The 25830-nt window shown below is 38.0% G+C and overlaps 3 protein-coding genes across 6 annotated transcripts; 1 reads left to right on the top strand and 2 right to left on the bottom strand.

Annotated features, from left to right (window-relative positions):
- Positions 1 to 146: 146 nt before the first annotated feature.
- On the top strand, positions 147 to 14587 carry TTC32 (tetratricopeptide repeat domain 32). 4 transcript variants are annotated; one of them, XM_058179264.1, is made up of 5 exons: positions 147 to 411; positions 1127 to 1173; positions 2847 to 3013; positions 4616 to 4749; positions 14467 to 14587. In XM_058179264.1, the coding sequence occupies exons 1-4, from the start codon at positions 271 to 273 to the stop codon at positions 4741 to 4743; spliced, it is 483 nt and encodes a 160-aa protein (XP_058035247.1). In that variant the 5' UTR covers positions 147 to 270; the 3' UTR covers positions 4744 to 4749; positions 14467 to 14587. The 4 variants fall into 4 exon arrangements, with proteins under 4 accessions (XP_058035247.1, XP_058035236.1, XP_058035254.1 ...); XM_058179253.1 differs by lacking the exon at positions 14467 to 14587 and having other exon boundaries at positions 148 to 411; positions 4616 to 5406; XM_058179271.1 differs by lacking the exons at positions 1127 to 1173; positions 14467 to 14587 and having other exon boundaries at positions 151 to 411; positions 4616 to 5364.
- Positions 10234 to 15152, bottom strand: LOC131196366 (zona pellucida sperm-binding protein 2-like). Its single transcript, XM_058179159.1, has 9 exons — positions 14458 to 15152; positions 13602 to 13719; positions 12831 to 13036; positions 11300 to 11417; positions 11052 to 11218; positions 10859 to 10959; positions 10665 to 10789; positions 10537 to 10587; positions 10234 to 10445 (listed from the first exon to the last, which is right to left on the bottom strand). Exons 1-9 carry the CDS (start codon positions 14578 to 14580, stop codon positions 10234 to 10236), a joined length of 1221 nt encoding a protein of 406 aa, XP_058035142.1. The 5' UTR covers positions 14581 to 15152.
- LOC131196328 (uncharacterized) lies at positions 14639 to 24328 on the bottom strand. The gene is made up of 11 exons (XM_058179019.1): positions 24299 to 24328; positions 24078 to 24145; positions 23565 to 23657; positions 23072 to 23199; positions 21164 to 21310; positions 20823 to 20885; positions 16891 to 17058; positions 16635 to 16790; positions 16168 to 16422; positions 15912 to 16003; positions 14639 to 14666 (listed from the first exon to the last, which is right to left on the bottom strand). Exons 1-11 carry the CDS (start codon positions 24325 to 24327, stop codon positions 14639 to 14641), a joined length of 1227 nt encoding a protein of 408 aa, XP_058035002.1. The 5' UTR covers position 24328.
- Positions 24329 to 25830: the final 1502 nt, after the last annotated feature.

Raw genomic sequence — 25830 nt, 5'->3', positions numbered from 1 at the left:
ATGTACATAGGCTGTTGACCTCAAAAATACTTCGTGCTTGTGCTGAAGCACCCGCGTTATCTGAGCTCCAGCCCGAGGGCTCGTCTGAACGCCTCCCAAGGGGACCTTTCCCTTGAATAAATCTATCAACCGGAGCTTGCGGGCGTCACGTGTCTTCCCCACGGTAGGCAGGGCTGCCCAGGCCAGGAAGGGAAGGCAGGTTTCTATGTGTAGTCTCGCTTAAGATTTGGCTAGGGACGGAAGCGGAGGCACAGGACGGGCAAGCCGAGGATGCATGGCGGGAGACTCGAGGGCCGAAAGCGCTGGGGACTTGCTAGCGGCAGCCCACCAGCACTTCGAAGCGAGGCAGCACGAGAGGGCGGAGGAGCTCTACAGCCAGTACATCCATCACTGCGCATGCTCCGCCGTGAGGTGATTCCGCGCCCGGGATAAGACGCGGCTATGGGATCCCAAGGCTGGGCGGGCGGGCAGGCGGGTGACGGTGGTTTTGCTTGTCGAGGAGTAATCGGTTGATTACAAGCCCCGGAGTCGTTTTTTAACTCCTAGCGACCCACGTAGCTAGATCTCCATGGTGATCTATGGCCTTGACCTGTTCTTTCAGGTCTGCCGAGAGGGTTGCACTTCGTCGTTTGAGTGCAAATAATCGAGTCCGTCCAGATTGTGGGTGGTTCCCCTTCATGGCTTCTTTCTGTTGAGTCCTCGCACATACGACCGCACGGTACCAGGCAGACTGCAGCTCGCCCCTGATTGGCTAAGACGCGGGCGGCCAATACAGTGGGCTCTGAAGTAGGATAATTCGGAGCCTGGTCCTTTTGCCAGAAGGGCAGATGCTTTCTATAAAAGACGAGCAGGAATCTATTAAAAGATGGAAGATGGATGAGCTTGTGCATTCTGATTCACGAATCCTCGATTAGTGGAGATGGATGGAGATTGTGGGGGTGGCGGTGGCGGCGGTCTGAGGGCAGAACCGAACAGCAACCTGCTGGGTGTAACGCTTTTACAACAGGTGTGCCCGACCCCATGGGTTGCTTGTGACCTTTGCCAGCTAGTAACGTGGGTCCCACAAGATCATCAACTTTTAACATTAAGTGATTTTATGAAACTATATTATATGTTTTATACGCAGCCCAAGATGATTCCTCTTCACTCATTGTGGCCCAGGCAAGCCAAAAGGTTGGACATCCATGCTTTACAGTGTTTTGCTAACCACTGTCCCTCAGGTTGCATTCCCTCCATGGCAGGAATGAAATCCAGCAGGTTCTGACAGGTTCCGGAGAACCGGTAGCGGAAATTTTGTGTAGTTCAGAGACCTGGCAAACACTACCTCTGGCTGGCCCCGGAGTGGGGTGGGAATGGAGATTTTGCAATATCCTTCCCCAAGGAGTGGGAAGGGAATGGGGATTTTGCAGTATTCTTCCCCTGGAGTGGGGTGGGAATGGAGATTTTGCAGTATCCTTCCCCTGCCATGCCCACCAAGCTACGCCCACCAAGCCACACCACGGCCACCAAGCCATACCCACAGAACCAGTAGTAAAAAAAATTGGATTTCACCACTGCTCCATGGCCTTCTGGTTGGCTGAGAAATTGTAGAAGGCTTAGTTTATGAGTGTAGGCTAGCCCAAACAAAGAGTCCTATGGTAGGATCTTCTCAGAGTAACAAAATGTATTTTCTTTCTTGAGTGTTAACTTTAATAGCACTAGCCATAGCACTTAAACTTCTATAACCCTTCATAGCGCTTTACAGCCTAAGCAGTTTACAGAGTCAGCCTATTGCCCCCAACAATCTGGCTCCTCATTTTACCAACCTGGGAAGGATGGAAGGTTGAATCAACCTTGAACCAATGAGAATCGAACTGCTGGCAGTCAGCAGAATTAGCCTGCAACGTTGCATTCTAATCACTGCGCTATCACTTTCATTCAAAACTTTTTGGTAAGATTAAGAGTAGACTCGGTAATGGTAATGACTATAGGGACTTTATCTGTTAATATCGGCCTTTTTTGGCTTGGATGCATTATACACAACCAAAGCTCATTTTTATCCCAAGCATGTTCATATTATTTTGCACAACCTAAGATTTCTAATTTAGAGGCCGCCTTGCAAACCCAAATCCTACTAAGAGTTGCATGAATTGTGCTGAGGTGTCCCTGGGAAATTATTTGATTTTATCTCAAGGGGAATTTCATATTATGCTAAGCTTTCTATGGTAATGCAAAAATTTGTAAATGAAATTACAGGTAGTTGTTGATTTAAAATCACAATTGAGCCCAACATTTCTGTTGCTAAGCAAGACAGTTGCTAAGTGAGTATTGCTCCATTTTATGAGAGCAACAGTTGCTCTGTTGCCACAGTTAAATGAATCACTGCAGTTGCCAAGTTAATAAATTAAGTGAATCTGGCTTCCCCGTTGACTTTTATTTATTTATTTTATTTTATTTATTTATTTTATTTGTCACAACAGTATATGTAAGCATAAGCATGAAATAACTATATAATATATAAGCATATATATAAGCATAAGTATGTAATAACTATATTAATTGGATATAATGAAAGGAAACAATAGGACAGGAACGGTAGGCACGTTTGTGCTCTTATGCACGCTTGTCAGAAGTTTGCAAAAGATGGTCCTATGACCCTGGGACACTTCAACTGTCATAAATATGTGCCAGTTCCAAGTGTCCAAGTTTTTATTGCCTGACTGTGGGGATGCTGCAATAGTCATGTGAAAAACAATTATAAGTCACTTTTTTTCAATGCTTTACTAACTTTGTACAGTCACTAAACAAATGTTGTACAGTAGGTCAAAGACTACCAGTATAATAATCTTTTTTCTTTTTCCTTTAAGCAAACATCTTTGCCATGATCTGGCAACAGCACTTAACAACAGAGGACAAGTTAAATACTTCAGAGTTGAATTCTATGAAGCTATGGATGATTATACGTCAGCTATACAAGCACAGCCAGATTTTGAAATCCCTTATTACAACAGAGGATTAATATTATATAGGCTAGGTATGTACATAGACTTTTCTTCAATATTAAGTGTCACATTATTATAATTGTTTTGTAATTGCTTTGACAATTATCCCGTTAATAGAGCTTTGTAAGTGTATTCCTTTCAGGAAACCTATTTCATTTTTTTTGAAGGATCCAGTTAAGATTACGGGGAAGTTCTTGAGAAATTGTTCATATAAGTGTTTTATTTATGGTATATATTAAAACATTTAGATAATGCTTCCCATAAAATACCTCACAGTTTGCAATGTACATAAAAGTAACAAAAACTTTAAGGTAAAACCATTAATATAAAATACGTGTTCATTAAAAGCAGATGGAAGAGAAAAAAACAGCTTTTATCTCTCATTCATACTGGAAAGGCCTGGGTGAAAATACAAGTTTTCAGGAGTGCATAATTATTGAGGGTGGGACAGCAGCATTTCAGAAGGAGGTGGTTCATCTGTCCATAGTCCATTTTGATAATTTGGAAATAGTGATACTGTTGTTGGTATTACCTAAATGATTTTAATCACAATATAGATTAATAACACTGAAGTGATATATATTACTGTAGATACTGTCTTCAAGCTTAATGTTTGACTTATGTGAATGCACATCGATACTGACCAAATCCATCCTTTTAAAAATCCTATTGCCATTACCTGTTCTTTCCTTAAATTCCCTAGAATATAGTACAGTAAGTAGCAAAACTTGCATAGCATCATGTGATTGTTCATAAAGAAGGGGGAATGTGCCCCCTATTTTTATGGAGATGCTTTATTGAAATAAACCTAATGTAATGTTTTTCATCCAAAAACGTAAAAGCCCAAGGTCTAAAAGAGTGTTTGCAAAGCAAATGTTTATTCCTCTCATGAGAAATTATAGGAATAAATTTAAAAATGAATGAAGGATAGAAATTTCTTAATGAAAGATTTACTATTATACTGCAATCATGATTAACATTATTTACTTCCTTCTCTTTCGTAAGTACAATATTATATAGAAATTGCAATTAGCCTAATCCTAAAATTCATATTTGATGTTCATTCTATGTCATCATGAAATTTCCTTAGATTTTAGATGTGTTAGAGGAATTGTTGCTTGGTAAACGTTCATGATGAGCAAATAAATTATTTAGTTATCTGTATTACAGGAAAGTTGAATACAAGTTAGTGAGCATATAAGTATTGCTTTGGAAATAAAAACACTACTATGTTAGAAAAATAACAGCTGTCTAAGAATTTTTATCTATTTATTCTTTGACTTTGCACATATAAAACCACTTCCATGCATGCGCAGTCTTGAAGAGATTACGATAATAATCTATGTTAAAAGAAATGTGAAATGTAGATTTCGCAATTCTTTTAAGTGTTAGAAAAGTATACACACCAATAACCTGATCCATTTTTCAGGAAAATTGCTGGAGACAAAAAAAAAATCAAGACTTACTGGTAGTTCATTGCTATGTTTAATCAGAAATTGTGCTCTGCTCAGTGGGTCCTACTTCTTAGTAAACCTAAAGTGTGTTAGCCCAAATAATTTAATAATACAGTTTGTTTTATTCTTTTTATATATAAAATAACATAAAACCATTCCTTGTTTCCCTTTCATATGCAGGATTCTTTGATGAAGCCTTGAAGGATTTCAGGAAGGTGTTAGAACTAAATCCTAAATTTGAAGATGCTTCTTTGAGTTTAAGGCAAACTCTCCTTGACAAAGAAAACAAGTTAAGAAGAGGTTATTGAAGTCCGGTGTGTAGAAGAAATAGGTTTTGAGATTGGAATATTTGGTAAAGATGTAAATTTCCTAGGGTGGTGGTGGTTAAGGGTGTTACTTCTCAGTTTTGAATAGATCAATTTCCATGCAAAGTAATCCTTAAGGTATCAAACACTTGGCATGACTATTTACAGCACTTTAATTACATGCAGATTTATTTTATTCTGTAAAGTAGTTTGGCCCTATCAAATTTCCTTGATAATCAGCTACTTCCTCATTAGAATAATATTACACTGCATTAATAAGCAATATCAAAGATATGAATTAGTGCAGAACTTCTACATGTGAACATTGGTGATTCCCCATAATGCCTAGTAATATTGATTGGTTTCAAAAATATATTATTTTAATAAGCAATTAGATTTGTTACACAATATATGAAGCTTTGGTTATTTCTGCTCTCAAATTACGGATTGGTGCTCTTATTGTATTCTCATTGCTGAAATTAGGCTGAGAGAGGATGGATTATGTAATATGTGCACACCCAACTCTAAATGTGAGGTCTTATATCTAGTGCAATGAAATATATTTATTTGTGTAATCCCAATACTTCAATTAAAAATTAAACTCTTTTTTTAAAAAATGTATTCTTGAAAAACCTTGTAGTAGCACATTTTAAATCTCAAATATGACCGACTCAAAAATTTGTATCTTCTGTTTTTAATTCATGAACCTTTTATTATAAGAAGTTAGCATGAAACATATTTTAACAATCCCAAGTAAAGCTGGCCATGGTAACTGCATGGTTATACCTGTAGGGGAAAAAAGAACAATATATACATAAGGACAAACATAAACTATATGTTTGTCCTTGTGCAAGTTTTATTCTCCCAAACTTTTATTTTATTTATTTTTTATTTATTTATTTTGTCACACAGTATATATAAGCATAAGCATGAAATAACTATACAATATATAAGCATATATATATAAGCATAAGTATGTAAAAACTATATTAATTGGATATTGTAGGAATTTAGCACCCACCCCCCTCCTAGAAGAATGAAATATTTTAGAAAATATTTAAAAAGGCAGAATATATTTCCCTGGATGAGAAATGGAGAAACATGTTTTAAAGACAAAGCAGCTCCCTGCAGCTTCCTGACTCCCCCCCCCCACCTTTATCAATGGGCCTTTAAAGCCTCAACCAAGCTCACTCATTTCCCCCCACCTTTGTCAATGGGTCAGAGGTAGAAACTCAATCCCCCCACCTTTTTCAATGGACCATCATTTGCAACACAATAGAACAGAAACTCACCACATTGCAAGGCTCAGACAAGCTTGAGGGACAACCTACAAGGCTAGCTAAGACCCCCACCCCCTGGGAGTCTGACAGCCAATCAGGGTACTCTTCCTGTGCCCCAGAAAGTTCAAAGCTCAGAAAAAGCATAAAGCCAGGGAGCACACAGGATCTCAGCCCTTTTCTGTTCAGGATCTCAAGCCATGTGATCCTGACCACCATTAAACCATCTTTCCAAGCAGCCTCCATGTTTCCAGTGTCTTTGTCCCCACTTGGAACTGAACCCAGATAAATATTTCTTCCAACAATATAATGAAAGGAAACAATAGGACAGGAACGGTAGGCACGCTTGTGCTCTTATGCACACCCCTTAAACTCAGTGATTAATGTTTGGCTATACAGATTGCTTAATCAACAGTACGCAACTCTTAGCTCAGACTTTTGTTTCACGATAAGTACTGACCTTCAGATGCTGCTTGTAAGCTAGTAGTTTAAAAACTTTGCCAGAGCTAGCAATCATTTAAAGGAAGCTCTAAGCAAGATGTCCTCTACCTCCCCATTTCCTGAGGGAACCTCCTTGGGTAGTAGTAAGAATAGGGCTGAAAAGTACAAGGAAGGTAAGAGTTGCACAGAGTGCCAAATCATTCAGGAGTGGCCTTTGACTAGGTTACTCCCCGAAACCTCATTCTCTGGTACTCCAAATTAGAGCATGGGATACCAAAGGGACTACAATTCTAGGCCATTCTCCTGTGAAGTTTAGTCCTTTGTTTGATAAGCATTTAAATAGATTCTTTAAGTTGTTCTTGAATGAATCCTTTGACTGAATAATAGTTCACTGAACAGAACAGGAAGTAGCAACTTGTTCTTGTATTAAAAGGGATTTGCTTATGTCACTGTCTTTATGTGGGACACTATTAAAGCATTTCCTAATCTAAAATCATATTATTGTATTGCTTCATATAAAAAGAAAGAATAATTGACAAGTTATATCTGTAGAGGAGAAAATTGAATATTTTTATGCACTCTACTCATTTCTTCACTGACATCATTCTGTGGATTGTATTAAATGTGTACTTAATACTTTAAGTTTCCAACACTGATTTAAAAAAAACATATAGAAAACAATTATATATTGTATATAATACAATTTGAAATATATTTTAACACTCCCAATACACATATACCTATTACACATTACTAGTCTAAGGAAATGATACTGGGAAATACAAAAATTATATAATAGCAGTTTTTCCACAAACAAAAGATGGGTTTAAGACAAAGGGAGTTATACTAAATTTATCAACAGGTTAGGTTACAAATTTTATATAATATTTATTGCTTGATTAAATTGTTGCCTTATAAAAGCAAGAAAGACACCTGACCCTGATGATTTTAGTGGATTGGTGTAAAAAGTACCCTGGTTTTTTAAGCTCTTGCTTTATTAGAAGTATGTAGTAAATTTGATTCAGATACATCCTTTCCTTTTGGTTTTAGTTTAATTTAGTCTAGTTTTAATGGGGCAATATTGCACTTATTCCTGAACAGGATAAGGATTTCTAATTATTTTACCTATTTCCTTGATAAATGTGGAAGTTATGCTTTTAAAAGTTACTTTGGCCATAGATTTCAGGATGTTCTTCCATGTAGGAATCCTGATTTTTCTAACAATATCTGATTTTTAACTGATGTTATTGTAAACTCAGAATGTATTTCAAAAATTTGAACGTTTTTGAGGTGGGATTGTGACGTATTTTGGATTCCCTTCAAACTTTTTATTTTGTACTGATTTATTCAATCCCTAAACATGGTTTATTACTGATGACTCTCAGGAATAACATTGCCCCATAGTTATGTGTAGAATTAAGGTAAAGGTAAAGGTAAAGGTTCCCCTCGCACATACGTGCTAGTTGTTGCCGACTCTAGGGGGCGGTGCTCATCTCTGTTTCAAAGCCGAAGAGCCAGCGCTATCCGAAGACATCTCCGTGGTCATGTGGCCGGCATGACTCAACGCCAAAGGTGCACGGAACGCTGTTACCTTCCCACCAAAGGTGGTCCCTATTTTTTCTACCTGCATTTTTACGTGCTTTCGAAACTGCTAGGTTGGCAGAAGCTGGGACAAGTCACGGGAGCTCACCCCGTTACACGGCAGCGCTAGGGATTCGAACCGCTGAGCTGCCGACCTTTCGATTGACAAGCTCAACATCCTAGCCCCTGAGCCCCTTATGTGTAGAATTAAGAATACTTAAATGCATCTATAATCACTGCGATATTATTCTACACAATTACATCAATGATGATAGTCTAGTCCAGCAGTCTTGATTCCACTAGCATTCACCTCAATTTTTCTAATTATTTTCAGCCCCGAAACCTACCTTATTTCTTGTGATGTCCAGCTCTTTAAATTGTTCAGGCTGAAGGATAAAGACTGGTCCAGTTACTACATAACCATGATGGTTAGGGTAAACTTCAGAATATTGATCTAAAGCATTGTAAGAAGTATTAGTTAAATATCCATTGAATAAACAGGTACCAAATAGGAACTTATAATATACAATGAACTCACAATTTATTAGTAACCACTCTGTTAATGGGTGGCATCTCTCCAACTTTCATTGGGAAACTTACCGATTATCGTTCCAGGAGGGCATCGTTTACAGGGAAGTCCGCTGCTAGGCACACGGAGACAAGTGCCAATTGTTGCTGTGCAGTGCAAATATATCTAAATAGGGATTAAAAAGATATATAAGGAACAGAACCTTTGTTAGAAGTCCTATAATATTTTATTTTTATTTATTTATTTTATTTTGTCAATCATATATACTTTACTTTATAAGATATAAAAGTACAAACATAATTTGGATACATGAAAAAAGTAAAAAGGAATATTAGGACAGGGACGGTAGGCACGCAGGTGCCCCTTACAGACCTCTTAGGAATGGGGTGAGGGCAACAGTAGACAGCTTAGTTTTGGGGGTTTGGGGAAGAAACCGCAGAGTCAGGTAGTGCATTCCAGGCATTGACCCCTCTGTTATTGAAGTCATACAATATTTTCTGCAATCAAGTTTGGAGCGGTTTACCTTGAGTTTGTATCTATTATTTGCTCGTGTATTGTTGTGGTTGAAGCTGAAGTAGTCCTTGACAGGTAGGGCATAGTGGTAGATAATTTTATGTACTATGCTTAGGTCAGATTGAAGTCTGTGTAATTCTAAATTGTCTAAAATTTGGAGTCTGGTGGCATATGGTATTTTATTGGGAGCAGAGGAGTGGAGGACACTTCTTGTGAAATATCTCTGGACTCTCTCGATTGTATTTATGTCCGATATGCAGTGCGGGTTCCAGACAGATGAGCTGTATTCAAGAATTGGTCTAGGAAATGTTTTGTATGCTCTAGTTAGTAATACAATATTACCAGAGAAGAAGCTACGCAAGATTAAGTTAACAACCACTGTAACTGCAGTGCCTTTTTGGCAATGTTGTTACAGTGGGCTCTGGCACTTAGGTCTTTAGAAATGAGTACTCAAAATTTAGCAAGCTGAACTCCAGTTCCTCTTACGTTCTGTGTAACTGACACATTAAGAAATACCTTCAAGAAGAAAAGTTAGAATAGCTTGGATTTTAACCTCATTTTCCTCTAAATCTATAGAGTAGCAGTGGATGAAATGCCAGCATTTTATCACTTAAAAGCAAAAGAGAAGGCGATAGGTCCTTTAGCACATAGATGATCAAAGGAAGATATTATAGTTAGACATTTGCATATGGTGTTAAACTAGGATTTTGTACTTGGCTTCAGTTGTATGAATATGTAGTGATCTTTTTTTAAAAAAAATAGTTCTAACTTCATCATTTTCACTATTTTAATTGAAAATTAGTAATTTATTTGCACCTTACACAGTTGTTTCCACTTGTTTTTATTAACATTTAAGATTGCTTAAGTATAAAAGGAAGCAGTTTGAGTTCCTCCATAGATATTTTAACACAATGACCACAGCAAACTGATTCATGTGATTTGGTCCATGTTTTATACAGTTAGGTCAGTAGTACCTCTGTCAGAGGAAGAGTCAGAGTCTGTATCTTCATTCTTTTGACGTGATTAGGATATTTTATTGTATTGCTTGTGGTTACTGGAGAGAAGATCACAGATCCATAGCTTTTGTTTTCACATCTATTTGATAGGATGAGAAAATCCCTATTGTTAAGACTATAGATTTAATCTAAATAATTACAAATAATTCTGGAGTGTTACTTGCCCATCTACAATAAAGTTCCAGTGAGGAATGCTCTTGATTTCTTCAGATTGTGTCATCCAGCAGTTTTCCAAAAATAGCTCAACATTAGGGGCTTCATCTTTTAATTCTACTTCAAAAAATAGAGGTTCCCACGAACTCTTGAAAACTAATGAATGAGACTTATAGGCTTCTGTGAATGATTCATCTGGGATGAGGAAGAAAAGGAGGACAGTGATTGATTTTTGAAACAATACATAATTTTAGGCTTATGATTTTCAAGCTTAGAAGAATCTTACCTTTGAATATATTTGCCTGGATATTTAGAACTTGTCTTCTGCTTATAAGCCCTGTGGGACAAATTATAATGGCTGTCATGACTGCCGACAGATATTCACGAAGTTGTACTTCTAAGAAAATTACCTACCTTCGTTATTAGGCCAAGACATCATTGTACCAGAACCAAAAGGTAAAGTTCTGGATGAGGAACCATAGCGCATAGCACTTCGCATCAAGGTCTCTTTGATTGGATAGTAGCACAAGATAGTCAGTCTGCAATAAAAATATATTTTAAATTCCTGAACTTAAAATGAAATAAGCTGCGACTGAGTCAATTTTTACCTGTATTCTGGATCTCTTGTGATAATTGGTCGATTCTGTATTGGAAGAGTTTCTTTTTCAAAGGATATTTCATTTTCATAAATAAGGTGTTCATCATTAAACTGTTATCAGAGAAAAAAAATACTATGAAATACTTGATGAAAAGATCGCCTCTGTTTTTTTTTCCCTGGGCAGCCTTTTCTCAGTTCCTTACCATTAAGGAAGTGCCACAAGTAGAAACTTGAAATTGAAATAAAGCTTGGTTCTTTGTATAGTCTCGAGGCTTACAAATCTTATCCTTCAGTCTTGTTTTGCCCATATCAATGGATGGAACTGTCTTCATGTGAGCCAATACAGTTACAGTTCCATTAGGATAGCACACTGAAAAAAATAGAGGACAGTGAATTAGATCACAAAACAGCTCCCTCAAAGAGACTATTCTCCGCTAAGAATAGACCTTACCTATGAATTCTGAGGACTGAAAATTACACATAACAGAAAAGGTATTCAGGGTCTCTAGAGTGGCCATTTTCTTCAAGTCCAGATCAAATCTACCTTGGATTCTCTCAAAGGACACTTCCTTAAACAAACAGACAAACAAACAAAGCTTATTTTAAGGATATTTTTTATTTTTGAAATTGTTTAATTGAAATTGCTTTGTTTTGAAATTACTAAATGACAACATATTTTAGAAAGATGTGGGCAGAGTTTTCTTGGCTGAGGGCTGTATTTCATTTCATTTATTTCACTTTAGGGAAAAACAAGGTGCTTGTCCAAGAATGCAGTGATGTTATTGGGAGTTGGCCAGCATACAAATTTGAAAAATGAAAAAAATGTAACTGGCTAGATGGACAGACACTATTTGGCTTTGTGGAGGAAACGCCAGAGGATTTAAAGACAGAAATAAATAAGTAGCAATAGCATTTAGACTTATATACCACTTCACAGTGCTTTACAGCCCTCTCTAAGCGGTTTACAGAGTCAGCATATTGCCCCCAGCAATCTGTGTCCTCATTTTACCAACCTCAGAAAGATGGAAGGCCGAGTCAACTTTGAGCCTGGCAAGATTCGAACTGCCAAATTGCAGTCAGTCAGTAGTCAGCAGAAGTAGCCTGTAGTACTGCATTCCAACCACTGTGCCACCATGCCTCAAATGTTGCTTTGTCATGGCTTAGCACATCTATTTCTACTCTTGTTTTTGCTAAAGTGGCCATTACCTCTGCTCTGGCCTAGAGCTCTCCCTTTCCTGAATTCAGACACAGCTATTTCTATGGAAAGTGACTGGTCATTTTCTGTATTCTTCTTAGTTTGTGGCATCAATTTGTGTTAAGGTTTTAAAGAATTCATTCAACTTGGTTGCCAATTATGAGGACACGTCCATTAATGGGAAACAGTGCTTTAAATACCGACCCCTATATATGTGCGCTGTGTTTTCCATTAAAGTTTATTAAATGCAAATTAAATATAACTAACAGAAACCTTTTTAATCAATTATTTTTTTCTGCAATTTGTGACACTAGAAATATCATACTGTCAGTTCTACATCTTGGCATAAACATTTACTTGAAAAACCCTCATGTGTCACTACAGGAGGAAACAAAATGAGTGACTTACAATATCTATCTATCTATCTATCTATCTATCTATCTATCTATCTATCTATCTATCTATCTATCTATCTATCTAATCAATCAGTGGGCCAGAATCTATTAAACTGACCAGGGTTAATATAGAAGAACGAACGAACGAATGAATGAATGAATGAATGAAGTCAAGCTGGACTCATGACTTCATGGACACGTCAATATAGTTTTCTTGATAACAGCATAGAAATTATTTCATTTTTCCTTCTATGATCTTTTATTTCTACTTTCCTGCAATTTCCTGACAGCTTCCTTTCCCAGTGCTGACCACGTTTAACCCTGTTTAAATTTTTGGATGAGCAAAGCAAGCTAGGTGCTACCAGCTAGAAGGGCTCACTTGTAATATATACCTCATAGATTATCCCAGGTGCAAAGAAAGGCACTTGCAATAGTAGATGAGTATCATTCATAGTGATAAGATATCCATTTGTACGGGCAGTGATATAATTCAAAGGAGTATTGCCTATATATAGAATCCAGTATTGAAATAGGCCTGCAGTTGTAACATATAAATATATATTCTCTTTGTCACAGTATCCAATGCCTTCTGGTAATTCTGTAGAAAAAAATAAAAAAATAAGTCACATTAAAATAACTTCTACAAATGTTCCTTTAACAGATTTTCTTTTAAAATTAAGTGTTAAAATATGATTGTACTACAGTTCCATAACTGGTAAGCTGATCAAAGGTTTGAATAACTTGATCTTTAGCTAATGGTTTAGATCATGATCAAAGTCTCCATTGCACTGAGACAAGAGACACTATGGTTGTTAAAGAACCAGAGGCAAACTGAAGACACCCACACATAGCAGAAAGTTAGAAGTAGGCTGAATGTTATAGTTCTGAGTTTGATAGATCGTAGTACTTGAGACCGTTATTATATACCCGTAGTTTGAAATATTTTGCTCAAACATTGCAATTAAATTGCTATTTGCTTGTCATTTCAAAACAAAACAAAGCTTAGGCAATCTTTTTCATTGTTCTCATTTAAACAATTTCCCTACAGACTTCATTGCTCCCAATGGTTTAATTCTTGAAAATAGCCTTCTGTCCATTATAGCTAAAAGTTAAGCCAACTATCTAAAAAGCCACCGATGGATCAATACTATCAGTCAACTTACGGACATCTGCCATTGTGCATTCGACATCTGCAGGATGATGATACAGCTTCTCTTCAGGACCCACGGTCAAAGTGTAGATTACTCGGAGGTGATACCGAGTTTCATTTATGTTCATATACTTAAAACAACAAATTTAAACCATGAAATCCAACAATATTTGACAACATCTTTTTAACAGAAACCATGTTTAGGACACAACCTTTTAATTACCCAGGCTTGTGCTCTAATTTTTACACATGCTCCTAACTAGGGTTATGTTGGTTAATTGGATAAAATACAGATTTGCTCTTCCTAAATATTTTTACTCAGGAATGGGAATGTCTACCTCCTAGCAGATCTGCATTTGATGTGATTATAAGGTTGATATTCCCATGCCCAAGCCCCCTCCAAAAAAGAAAACAAGAGCTATTCACCAGGAGCTATTGGGCTCCTCTATAAGCTACTACAAAAATGGCCATCGAGGCAGTGACCTCCAGTTAGAGGGGAAGTGTTGATCTCGCAGCAAGTCAACCGTAGCCCTGCAGGTTGCCAGTCTCCTAGAGGCTCCTTTTCCACACACACTTGAACATCTGCCAAAATAGCTGGGGAAACACTACTTTCAGCCAAGACAGTTTAATTTAAGTTGGATTCAGCAAAGGGCTAGTAACAATTATGGTGGTTAAAGAGTGAGATCATGTCCTCAGCTAACTATATGAGGCATCTTTCTGCCACAGCAACCAGGATGCATAGATGTGATATTAAATAGAATGGGTTTTTAAAGATTTTTTTTTCTACTTGCTAGCATCAATGTTTGTTCAGTGCTTCCTCCAATGATGGGACACCACACACACACATGCACTCTGACACAGTATCTTACTTCTTTTAGGACATTGGGATCATCAAAAGGCACTTCCAGTTCAAAACCTCTTGTTCCATTGGGGAAGGAAATAACAGAGATCCTGTAACCTTTTTGCTCTGCTTCCTTGAGAGAGAAAGTCATATCTCCAATTGTAAGAGTCACCAGATTGACATCAGGAAGGAAAACACCCAAGAATACATCAAATATCCGTGTTTCTGGAACTGTATCTATGTAAACGAGAAGGAATTTGTTATTGGAAAAATTATAAGCGTAAGAACTTGGTTGTTCCCTGGAAATACTGTTTTTGTAATAATCTATCCTTTGAAAGTAGAGCTTTAGTTCTGAAACTCAAAGGCTATAAGCACTCTATAAACTTTGTTTAAAGTCAAAATTAGACCTGCATATTTAACTAACAGGGCACAATGACTCAGTGGTTAAAGACACTGAGTTTGTTAGCTGGAAAGTTGACAGTTGGAGTTCGAGAACCCAAGCACCGCACGAAGGGGTGAGCAGCTCCCATCCTTGCTCCAGCTCCTGTCCACCTAGAACTGTCCACCTAGAACTGCAGAAAAACTAATTGCTACCAACCTGCCTTCCATTGAGGACCTGTATACTGCACGAATCAAGAAGAGGGCCGTGGAAATATTTACAGATCCCTCGCATCCAGGACATAAACCGTTTCAACTCCTACCGTCAAAACGACGCTATAGAGCACTGCATACCAGAACAACTAGACACAAGAACAGTTTTTTCCCGAAGGCCATCACTCTGCTAAACAAATAATTCCCTCAACACTGTCAAACTATTTACTAAATCTGCACTACTATTAATCTTCTCATAGTTCCCATCACCAATCTCTTTCCACTTATGACTGTATGACTGTAACTTTGTTGCTGGTAATCCTTATGATTTATATTGATATATTGACCATCATTTGTGTTGTAAATGTTGTACCTTGATGAAGGTACCTTTTATGTACACTGAGAGCATATGCACCAAGACAAATTTCTTGTGTGTCGAATCACACTTGGCCAATAAAAAATTCTGTTTGCTTGCAAATGGGAGTAAATAAATAGACTAAATAAAACTTTGGTGGGAAGGTAACAGTGTTGTTCTGCTCCCCTCGGCTATAGTCACGCTCACCACATGACTACAGAAATGTGCTTGGCAACATTGGCTCCCTCAGCTAAGAAATGGAGATGAGCACCGTCTCCTCAATTTGAATTCAACTGGAAAGGGGAAACCTTTGCTTTTATTTAACTTAATGGCTTTGCTAGATTTCTAAAGGGAGACACACAATCTGTTCAACAAACTGTATACGTTCATTACAGTAACAACACCAGCACCTCTTCTTTAGAATGACAAGCAGACTCCTTCTGTCAGATTTTATATGTAACCACACACACTTACTATTGATTACTATTGGTATTCGAGGCAGGAAGGGTATAGTAATTGGTTTAATCACAAGGTACTTGGTGAGCTGCCAATCACTATCTGTCCAAGAATGTTCCATCAATAGATCAATATTATAGGTCACTCCATAGACACCGTTCGATACTGTGCTCTGAGAAAAAGGCAAATTAGAACTATTAAGTAGTGTTGCATATAGACATTGGCTTTGTTGAATTAGGTTCACACTGTTTCAATATGTTACCTTACATATCACACTCTTTCCCTGATATTCCCCTCTATATCGTATACTGTACATATAGTAGAGCTTATATTTACCTGAAGTCTGCCTCTAGGAGCTCCAATTGGGATAGTTACTCCAATGTGTGTAATGTTATGTTCCAATGTGTAGTTGAACTTCTCAGGGTTCGCCATCTTTTCCCCATTAATTCCCATTGTTACTTTAAGGGATCTGAAAGTGGATTCTTGAAGGACCAGTCTAGGGTTAATCACTGGTATAGTCCATATCAGAGAAGCATCTGTGAAGCTGGTGCCATCTGTTGATTTATAGCACTTGTCAGTTTCAAATAATTGCTAAACATAAATCAAGACTTTGCATATTACTGCTAGCAGGCAATATTATAATATTTGTGAACTACCTTGCCAGACTCCTTGTACACAAGCTGCCAGGATCTCATTTTAAGATTTATTATTTCAATGTACAAATTCTTTTTGGCACACTTGCAAATATAATTGGCAGAAAGCATTGCTTGCTAGTAGGTCCTGGTTGTATGAACTTTCCATACCCTTCCTTTCCCCGTAATAAGCCATGAATTTTCATGGTAAGGAGGAGAAAAATACTTGCCAACTGGGCATGATACTGTTGTGTCAATCAGCAGCAGTAACCATCTTTGCCTGTACCTGGAGGTGGAGCTGATTGTGCTCATTGTGATCCCATGAACCTGTGAAAAAAAAAATCATGGTAAAAGTTTTACTTGACCAGTTGGAGAATGAGATATCTTATAACATCTCTCTTTTGGGTTGAAGCGGAAAACACATTACCACTGTATTTTGAGTTTCATTTGTATAGTATGGGGAGCGAAGGAAGACTCTTGCCAGTGTATTATTGAAGCTGTAGCCTAATTTGTCAGCATCTCTCACTCCTGTTGTTTTTATCCCTGATGAAGAATAGAATGACAAATTCCACATTTGATACATAACTTTTTGTGCCTAAAAGAGAGGGGGGGGGGAAATAAATCAAAGACAATAAGAATTTTCAAACTGCAGAATGGCAAAAAAGATTATTTGACAAGCACACAAAATTCTGCAATTTCAATAAGGCTTACAAGTTGTCAGTTTTGTGAGATAGTGTAGACATGATGCCCACTCAGAAATCTTAGCTCTATTGTAGAGCTTTATTGTTATTATTATTATTGTTTATTAGATTTTTATACCGCCCTTCTCCCGAAGGACTCAGGGCGGTGTACAGCCAAGAATAAAACTCAATATATATACAATTAAAACCAGAAGTTAAAACAAAGCAAATTAAAGAAAAAAGGCCGACCTTAAAATTTAAAAATTTAAAAACCCTAAAATAGTAAAAACCCAATTTAAAATAGTAAAACTATTATGCCAGTCCCGCTTGAATAAATAAGTGTGTTTTTAGCTCACGGCGAAAGGTCCGAAGATCAGGCACTCGGCGTAAGCCAGGGGGAAGTTCGTTCCAGAGCGTCGGAGCTCCAACAGAGAAGGCCCTGCTCCTGGGGGCCGCCAGCCGACACTGTTTGGTGGACGGCACCCTGAGAAGACGCTCTCTGTGAGCGTACGGATCGGTGGGAGGCATAAGGTAACAGCAGGCAGTCTGGTAAGTACCCGGGTCCTAAGCCATGGAGTGCTTTAAAGGTGGTAACCAAAATCTTGAAGCGCACCCGAAAGACCACAGGAAGCCAGTGCAGACTGCGCAGCAGTGGTGTTACGTGGGAGCCACGAGTGGCTCCCGTTACTACTCGCGCAGCCGCATTCTGGACTAACTGCAGCCTCCGGGTGCACCTCAAGGGCAGCCCCATGTAGAGAGCATTGCAATAATCCAACCGAGACGTGACCAGAGCGTGAGTGACCGTGCATAAGGCATCTCGGTCAAGGAAGGGACGCAACTGGCGAACCAAGCGAACTTGGTAAAAGGCCCTCCTGGAGACGGCCGCCAGATGTTTATCAAAGGACAGCCGTCCATCCAGGAGGACGCCCAAGTTGCGTACCACCTCCTTTGGGGCCAATAACTCGCCCCCAACAGTCAGCTGTGGGTGCAGCTGACTGTACCGGGGTGCTGGCATCCACAGCCACTCCGTCTTGGAGGGATTGAGCTTGAGTCTGTTTCTCCCCATCCAGACCCGTACGGCTTCCAAACACCGGGACAGCACTTCGATAGCTTCGTTGGGGTGGTCCGGGGTGGAAAACTACAGCTGAATATCGTCAGCGAACAGATTGTAAGGTTAGATTAGCAGAATCTTGCAAGCCTGAAAGTACATCTCTTCTCACTTGCCTTTACCTTTCAAGAAGCTAAGAAGGGTCCCTTCTGAGATGTTTGCCATGTCCCCATTGCTTCTGCAAGCTAAACCTCCTCTTATCTGATCATCGTCTAATCTGCAGCTCTTCCTCCTGTCTCTCAAGGTCATTTCCACATACCATTTCAGAAATTAAAGGGACTTATCAGGTTCTTCTTTTTAGCCCTAATATCTTGGATGAGGTCCAATTTGTGACTTAATGCATTGGTACTGAAATCCCCAGAAGTTCCAACTAATTATATGTTTAATTTCCAAATTTCCCTGTCTTTGTTCTCCAATCAATTTACAGTATCTAAAAGACGAAATCTTCTAAGACTTCCTGTAGGACAGTGGTTCTCAACCTTTATAGTGCTGCGACTCCTTTAATACAATTCCCCATGATGTGGCGACCCCAACCCTAAAATTATTTTCGTTTTGAATTTATCACGCCTGAAGCCATATTGGCTAGCGATCTGAACTGCTTGCGATTGCCTTGAGGACGGAGGCATTAAAGCGGGGACTCCTCCCCTATTAAGTTTATCGCGCCTGAAGCCAGATTAGGCTAGCGATTGGGAGTAATTGCAGCTGGCTTGAGAGGGAGACATCAGAGCAAAGATTTCTCTCTCTTTTAATTCATCGCGCCTCAAGCAGAATTCGGCTAGCGATTTGAAGAGCCTGCAGCTGGCTTGTGGAGTCAACCATTGGAGCGCGATTCTTCAACTCGCAAGTATACTTCCCATATTTCCGATGGTCTTAGGCGACCCCTGGCAAATTGTCATTCGACCCCCAATGGGGTCGCGACCCACAGGTTGAGAACCGCTGCTTTAGGAGATGACCAGGCTTAGCCCAATGGAGGGGTCAAACGTCATAAATCACGAGTCCCTGCACACCCACAAGAGATCTAAGTCCAGCCCATCTTGAATGTCTCTCTTATCTTTCCCGCATTTCCCTTAATGGTCAGTTGGCCAGATTCTTGTAGAACGATTAAGCTTGCAATACATTTTTATATTCATTTGAACTGCCTGAATCTCTTGATTTCCTGGGTGCTTAACACTTCCTCTTTGGAAAGCAAGAACTATCTGATGGCTTTAGTATCTTCAGATAGACAATATAATTTGAAAAGGATTATAAAGACAGGGAGAATACTGGAAGACTTAATTAGATTTCAAAATGTTGTAACACAATATTTGGAGCATTTGGTAGGCTTTATTTATAAACAATTCTTAAAATATGATTGAGAAACTGATAAAGTTAAAGACTATAGGATTCAACTGAGAATTTAGATATAATTAATATGTCACAATGAAAATTTCAATGGGATAAGTAATATTAAATTCACATTAAATATTTAGAGAAAACTGGTGTAAAAATGTTTTTCTATGGGAACTTTACTCCAATTATTGATTTATTTATTTTTAAATTTACATTTATATCCCGCCCTTCTCCGAAGACTCAGGGCGGCTTACAGTGTGTAAGGCAATAGTCTCATTCTATTTGTATATTTACAAAGTCAACTTATTGCCCCCCCCAACAATCTGGGTCCTCATTTTACCTACCTTATAAAGGATGGAAGGCTGAGTCAACCTTGGGCCTGGTGGGACTCGAGCCTGCAGTAATTGCAGGCTGCTGTGTTTTAATAACAGGCTATCTTACAGCCTGAGCTACCACGGCCCTTTTTATTGCTAAAATTGCTAAAATGGAGAGTTCATTTTCTAGAAATCATTGCAAATGTAATGAGCAAGTTTGATCAATTTCCATATTTGGTAGCAATGGTATAAAACTCAACAATTTTGGGAAATGATATACAATGAAACAAATTCTAAAAGCTTTCTATTCCCATCTTTAAAAAAATGACTAAGTCTTATATTTCCACAAGATATACTGAAGAAGCTTTGAACATGGTAAATGCAAAGCTTTTTTTGGAAAGTATGTAAAGTTGATTCTGCAGAAAAATGGGTAATTAAGTTGTGGGATTATATTGTGATGCCCACAATAAATTTATACTTCAAAAATAAATCTCACAATAGAATTTAAGTCAGATTGGAAGCCATTGTTGAATAATTCTACATAGGAGCTTATGTCATATACAAAATTTAGATTTCTCTTAGTAGAAAGTCTTAATATTTTAACTTTCTATAATCTGATAAATAAATAAGACCTTTCATTTTTTGTACAAAAAGTTCTGTAATTCCCAACTATATTTTATGACATATGTTATGATTATTACTATTAACATTTTTATATTACTCTGAGTCCCATAAGCACGGGCAGCATAGAGTTTTCTATGCAACCTTGATAGTAAACTGCAGTACTCCTAATCTAGTCAAAAAATGAGGGCAGGGAATACAATTTAGAAGCCTTTTAAATGGAATTAAAAAGAATCAGTTTGCTTTTTGTTTATAAATTACCTACCGATTGAGGAAGGTATTTAATTAAATAATATTCCTATTGTACCTCTGGTAGTGCTGAGATCAATTCAGCATCTGAAATTCCCGGAACATCAGTCTTCACTGACACCTTGAAATGGAATGAGGCATTTTCAATATAGAATCCAACAGTGTTATTACAAAATCCAAACTTGTTCTAATTCTTCTGGTCTTAGAGAAATTAAAATGGTGAATATTTTCCTATTCATATTTAAATAGAAAGTCAATAATACCTATCTGCCCAACCGTTAGATATAAGACTATCGCTAGCAAAACTAGAGCCAAGTGAATCATTGTCACAGCGACATTTTGTTTTCAACAAATTGCCTATACTCTTAATGGGCATATACAGTAAGACCCAGGTCTTACCTCCATGTAATTCTCTTCACACAGAATTTCCCTTGGAGCCCATGAGAAATAGGAGCACTGCATGGGATGCTGGTAAACTGTAGCCGCCCGCAGGTCTTCAAATAACGATACTTTGATGTTTACAGTGAGAGAGAACTTTTCATCTTTCTGCAATCATTGAAAAAACATCTGTAATGTCACTGGTGGGAGTACCGTATTTAACAATGGGGAATGCTTCCTGCCACAAAGTTCTTGAGAAAGCCAGCATTTAGATCAGGGGTATCCAACAATGGCAGCTTTATGATCCTGGACTTCAACTCCCAGAATTCCCCAGCCAGCCATCCTGGCTAGGGAATTCTGGGAGTTGAAGTCCGAAGATCTTAATATTGCCAAGGTTGGATACCCCTGATTTAGTTATTTATAGGCTTATTAGCTCGTACCCATCTAATTACCTTATTAATAAATGTGTTTGGGGGGGGGAAGAGATATCCCTCATATTGCAGCCTCTCTCCTTCAAACCTATGGGACTGCTCAAAAAATTCTAGGACTGAGAAATATAAAAGGGAAGTTCTGTAGTATGAATAGTAGTTTACTCTAGCTAGTTGGGCTGAACCCATTGCGTTTTAGATTGCTTTGGTTATTGTAGTCTGCCTCTTCATGCATGAGGGGACTGATATGCAACCTTTAAACAAATTTGTCACAATCAGCAGATACTGATCCTCCACTGTAGCACAATGCTTTGTGTTCTCTTGCAAAGTGGGTCAAACAATTGCTTTTTTAAAGCATGTTTTCAAGCCTGTGTCTGTTTTCAGCTTCCCACCCCACTTCCATTCGTGATTAAGGTGACTAAGCACAGACATTAAAACAACTTAAAATATGTTAACATCTTTTCATAAAAACAGAATCTCCCAACAGATCTTATGCAGGCCTGGCACACTTGTTTTCTCTCCCCCCATCTAATGTATATATCACATGCCTTACACAATGTAAGCCACCCTGAGTCTTCGGAGAAGGGCGGGATATAAATGTAAAAAAAACAACAACAAAAAAACATGTAGATCAGCAAACATACAGTATCTCTAGAATGTACTATATGCAGTACAGAAAAGGATTTTTCTTTTTTGGTTCAATTGTGTGTGATTCTCAGAGACTGCCTGAGTAAGTTTCTTCAGGTTTCTTGGCAAGTTTTTTTCAAAAGTGTTTTGCCCTTGAGCTGAAAGAAAGAGACTGGTTGGTTCAAGGTCACCCAACTGACTTTGTGTCTAAGATGCGATTCAAATCCATGGTCTCCTGGATTCTAGCCTGATGCCTTTACCACTATACCCAACTGACTCTTGTCTTTGAGATAGGAATGCACAAAAATGATAAAAGTTGTTAATCGCATCCATTAGTTTAATTTTCCTATCTATATGTCTGTGTTGGGCTCTGATACAACAGACGTTGTCTCTCTGCAAGATACTTGTCGTTTGACGATCCAAGGGGGCCTCATATTCTTAAAATAGCAGGAGGTAAGAAAGCCAAAAATAAAAACCACAGATGCTATGTCTCATCTTGAGTTGCAGATAACTAGTTTGGGTCTCCGCTCCATTTAACTGTATTAAATTAAATTCAGTCTCTGTGTTTCCTTTTCTAGCTACCTTCAGTGCTAGAGATCCTGACATTGTCCATGTCAAAACCAGATACCTCAGTTTAAAGTAAGAGATTATTTTAAAATAATTTTGTATGAAAACAGTCAAAAGAGTTGCTATTCTCTGTTTTGGTCACCATATAAGGCAAGCTGTTTCCAAAACATAAATCTATGTTTTAAGATCACAGATTATTTGTTTTATGCATTTATTTGTAGACCATTGCTTGCTTTATGCTTACCAATGCTTAAGAAAGTCTTAGGTTTTTCTATTCTGGGGGTGACTTAATATTATCTGGGCTCACCTCATTTATAACATGACAGCCAAGGAAAGAAACCCGGAAGATGGGGTTTCCCCACACATCCTTTGACAGAGTATAGCCACAACGTGCTCCCAACATCTGGTCCACCAAAAATGGAACACCAGATGGGTCTAGAAGTATAGAAAAAAATATCTTATAGTCAAGCTAAAATAGCAGCCAGCCTAACCAACAAGACAAGAAACAGCATTTTCCCCCCCCCCCAATGGATAGAAGAAAAAAATTAGTTCTCCAGATGGTACAGAACAATAAGTCTCAATATCTCCCACCATTGATCATTATGATTCATTGGAAGATATACATTCAGGAACACCTCAGATTCATAGTCTTCTTATATGTGTTTTATGGAACTTGATGAACTTGGTTTCATGACGTTCTTTAAATACTGGTTTAAAATACAATGCTTATCAATATGCTCTGGTTCTTGCTCAAGTTGAAAGTACAAACAACATTCTGTTTAACATCTCGGATAGCTCACCAATTACTTCTATCTTGAAAAACTTCTTTTGAAGAAAGGACTTGTCTAGCTTCATCCAAAATATGCTGGAGAGGCAGGTACTTTCTATAAAAGCTAGAAAGGGGTTGAGGAAACTTAGTTATAAAAGTCATAATCTGGTCACAACGTTAAATTCTCCAGTTTCTAAAGTTCTAAAAAGTTGGCTAAAAGATATAGTTGTGTAAGGCCATATCCTCTGTCTCAAATTCTTGACAGAATTGAATGTGGTTTCAACTGGGAACAGAGTAGAGCACCCTTTACCGATTCTAAGGGCTGTAGACTGTTCAGGAACATGAACGATTGTACATGCAGCTCATAGTTCTCTCCTCTAGCAAAAGAGAATAGCTGGGGAAGGTCTCAGGAAAAATATAGGGGTGGGGACTCAAGATTAGCCCTTGTGTCCCCTGAATATTGCAAGTGCCTCATGCTGACTAGTATTAGCCCCGCTCCTGATTCAAGTTAGGAAACCTCAGACGCTACTTGGAGTTCACCAACCTGGAGAATTTACTGCTTCTTGCATCCAACCTACTTCACACTGCAGTAAAAGAAGCGTCAGCAAAATTCTGCATGAGAGAAAAAAGAATGTATTTTTGTGTGTGTGCGCACACACACACATAGTTATAGCCCCACACACATATTCAGACACATGCAGAAGACTACAATCAAAAGGGGAAAAGGGGGGGGGGAATAAAACTTTTCTGCTAAATCCACTTTACCTGCAGAACACCTTCTCTACCGTCCCCATATTTTCACAGGATCCTGGTCAAGGAAAGGACAGCTCTTAAATTCTTTTTAACAACACAGCTCCTTCCTAGCACAAAACAGACAATGGAAAAGAGACAAGCTGGAGGGAAATAAAGACAGCGTCCCCTTTTATCACAAAGAAGAAAAAGGGTTTGGCACATCTGTAAATTAGAGACAGGTGTTCTTGCAGCCGTTTGCTAATCATTAGAGAGAAAGGCTGCTTGTCTGAATCACCTGTGGCCTTTTTCAACCAAAAGTCTTGGTATACTTCCTAGTGTGAAAGGCCCATTGATAATCTACTCCACAATTGTAGTCTGGATCACAGATTTATTATTTTAATACAATGATTCTCTTTTCTATCTTTCATAAAGATATTCTTTCCTATTCCTTTAACACTCCAACAAACAAAATTAAACAAGTTAACAGCCATCAATTAATTATCCTCTCAACGCCAAGAGCTTAATAAATTAAATGGTTTACTTCGAAGCTACTCTTAAAAGAACAGGAGCAGCTGAATAAGCTGTTGCAAGTAAACCTTAAAGAAAGGCTGTTGGTTAGAGTTCATGTAAGAGTTAAATATGGGTGGATCATGTGTGGTTCCCCCTTGGCCTACACAGTAGCAATTGGATAATATTGAAAGGAACAATGAATTATAAGGGTTTAGTCCCTGATAAATATATAAAAGATTAGGTTTTAATACAGCTATTACAGCCTTTTCTATGAACATTTAATTTGAAGTAATCTTAGTCAGAGGAAGCTTGTTCTCTAGCTTGGATTGAAATTTTATTTTCAATTTAATGATATTCAAGTTTGAATAAGCTCCACCGTACTTCTGCAAACCTAAATACACATACTAGCAGGTAAGTCTCCTATTAAGGGCCCTGTAATCTGCATCATAAAATTAAAACTGGTATGTAAATACCTATACCTTCTGCCTTTCTTCATCCAGATCTGCCTGAGGGAACTTTATTTTCTCTTTAGTGAAGCTTTACTTGGGGTGGTAACACGTGGCAGTTAGGTAACATGTTGCATAAACCTTTGGCCTGATGGAGAAAATGCTATTTACAGGCCTCTGTTTGAGGAGTGAGAGAAAAGAAGCCATAGATAAATAAAGTACAGCTATATATTTTTTTAAATGAATGTGCTCTTATTTGCTTGGATCTTTAATGCTTATAATCATTTCACTGAACAATGCTTTTTCCTCCTAAATATATGCTTTATGTGATAATGAAAACATTTAAAAAAATTTTTTTCTTACCATACAGTTTTTATTAATCCATTTTCAAACAAAACTTTTTTTTAAAAAAAAATGGAGAGTTGCTTCATTAAAAAATAAGCTGGTGTTTTCAATGAACTGCCAGTGTTATATATATAATCAATAATTCTTAAATATGGGGAAGGCTTTCTTTAATCTGGAATAATATCACACAAGTAGCATGATGATGCATTTAATTGCTTAGAAGCAGCAAATAAAAATATCAGATTTACAAAGACAATATTCATC

This window comes from Ahaetulla prasina, chromosome 1, assembly GCF_028640845.1.
Source record: "Ahaetulla prasina isolate Xishuangbanna chromosome 1, ASM2864084v1, whole genome shotgun sequence".
Classification (NCBI taxonomy): domain Eukaryota; kingdom Metazoa; phylum Chordata; class Lepidosauria; order Squamata; family Colubridae; genus Ahaetulla; species Ahaetulla prasina.
Note: the sequence above shows the minus strand (reverse complement) of the source record. Positions and strands in the feature narration are given on the sequence as shown.

Excerpts from the sequence above, each read along its gene's own strand:
- TTC32 (XM_058179264.1), top strand. The coding sequence starts at position 271 with ATGCATGGCGGGAGACTCGAGGGCCGAAAGCGCTGGGGACTTGCTAGC. Across the intron at positions 412-1,126 it reads TGCGCATGCTCCGCCGTGAG|CCCAAGATGATTCCTCTTCA; the intron begins GTGATTCCGCGC and ends TTTTATACGCAG. Across the intron at positions 3,014-4,615 it reads ATTAATATTATATAGGCTAG|GATTCTTTGATGAAGCCTTG; the intron begins GTATGTACATAG and ends TTTCATATGCAG.
- LOC131196366 (XM_058179159.1), bottom strand. The coding sequence starts at position 14,580 with ATGACTTTCTCTCTCAAGGAAGCAGAGCAAAAAGGTTACAGGATCTCT. Across the intron at positions 13,720-14,457 it reads ATCCCAATGTCCTAAAAGAA|TATATGAACATAAATGAAAC; the intron begins GTAAGATACTGT and ends TGTTGTTTTAAG. Across the intron at positions 13,037-13,601 it reads ATGCACAATGGCAGATGTCC|AATTACCAGAAGGCATTGGA; the intron begins GTAAGTTGACTG and ends TTTTTTCTACAG.
- LOC131196328 (XM_058179019.1), bottom strand. The coding sequence starts at position 24,327 with ATGGGGACGGTAGAGAAGGTGTTCTGCAG. Across the intron at positions 23,658-24,077 it reads AGAAGCAGTAAATTCTCCAG|CTTTTATAGAAAGTACCTGC; the intron begins GTTGGTGAACTC and ends ACCCCTTTCTAG. Across the intron at positions 16,791-16,890 it reads ATGAAACTCAAAATACAGTG|GTTCATGGGATCACAATGAG; the intron begins GTAATGTGTTTT and ends TTTTTTTCACAG.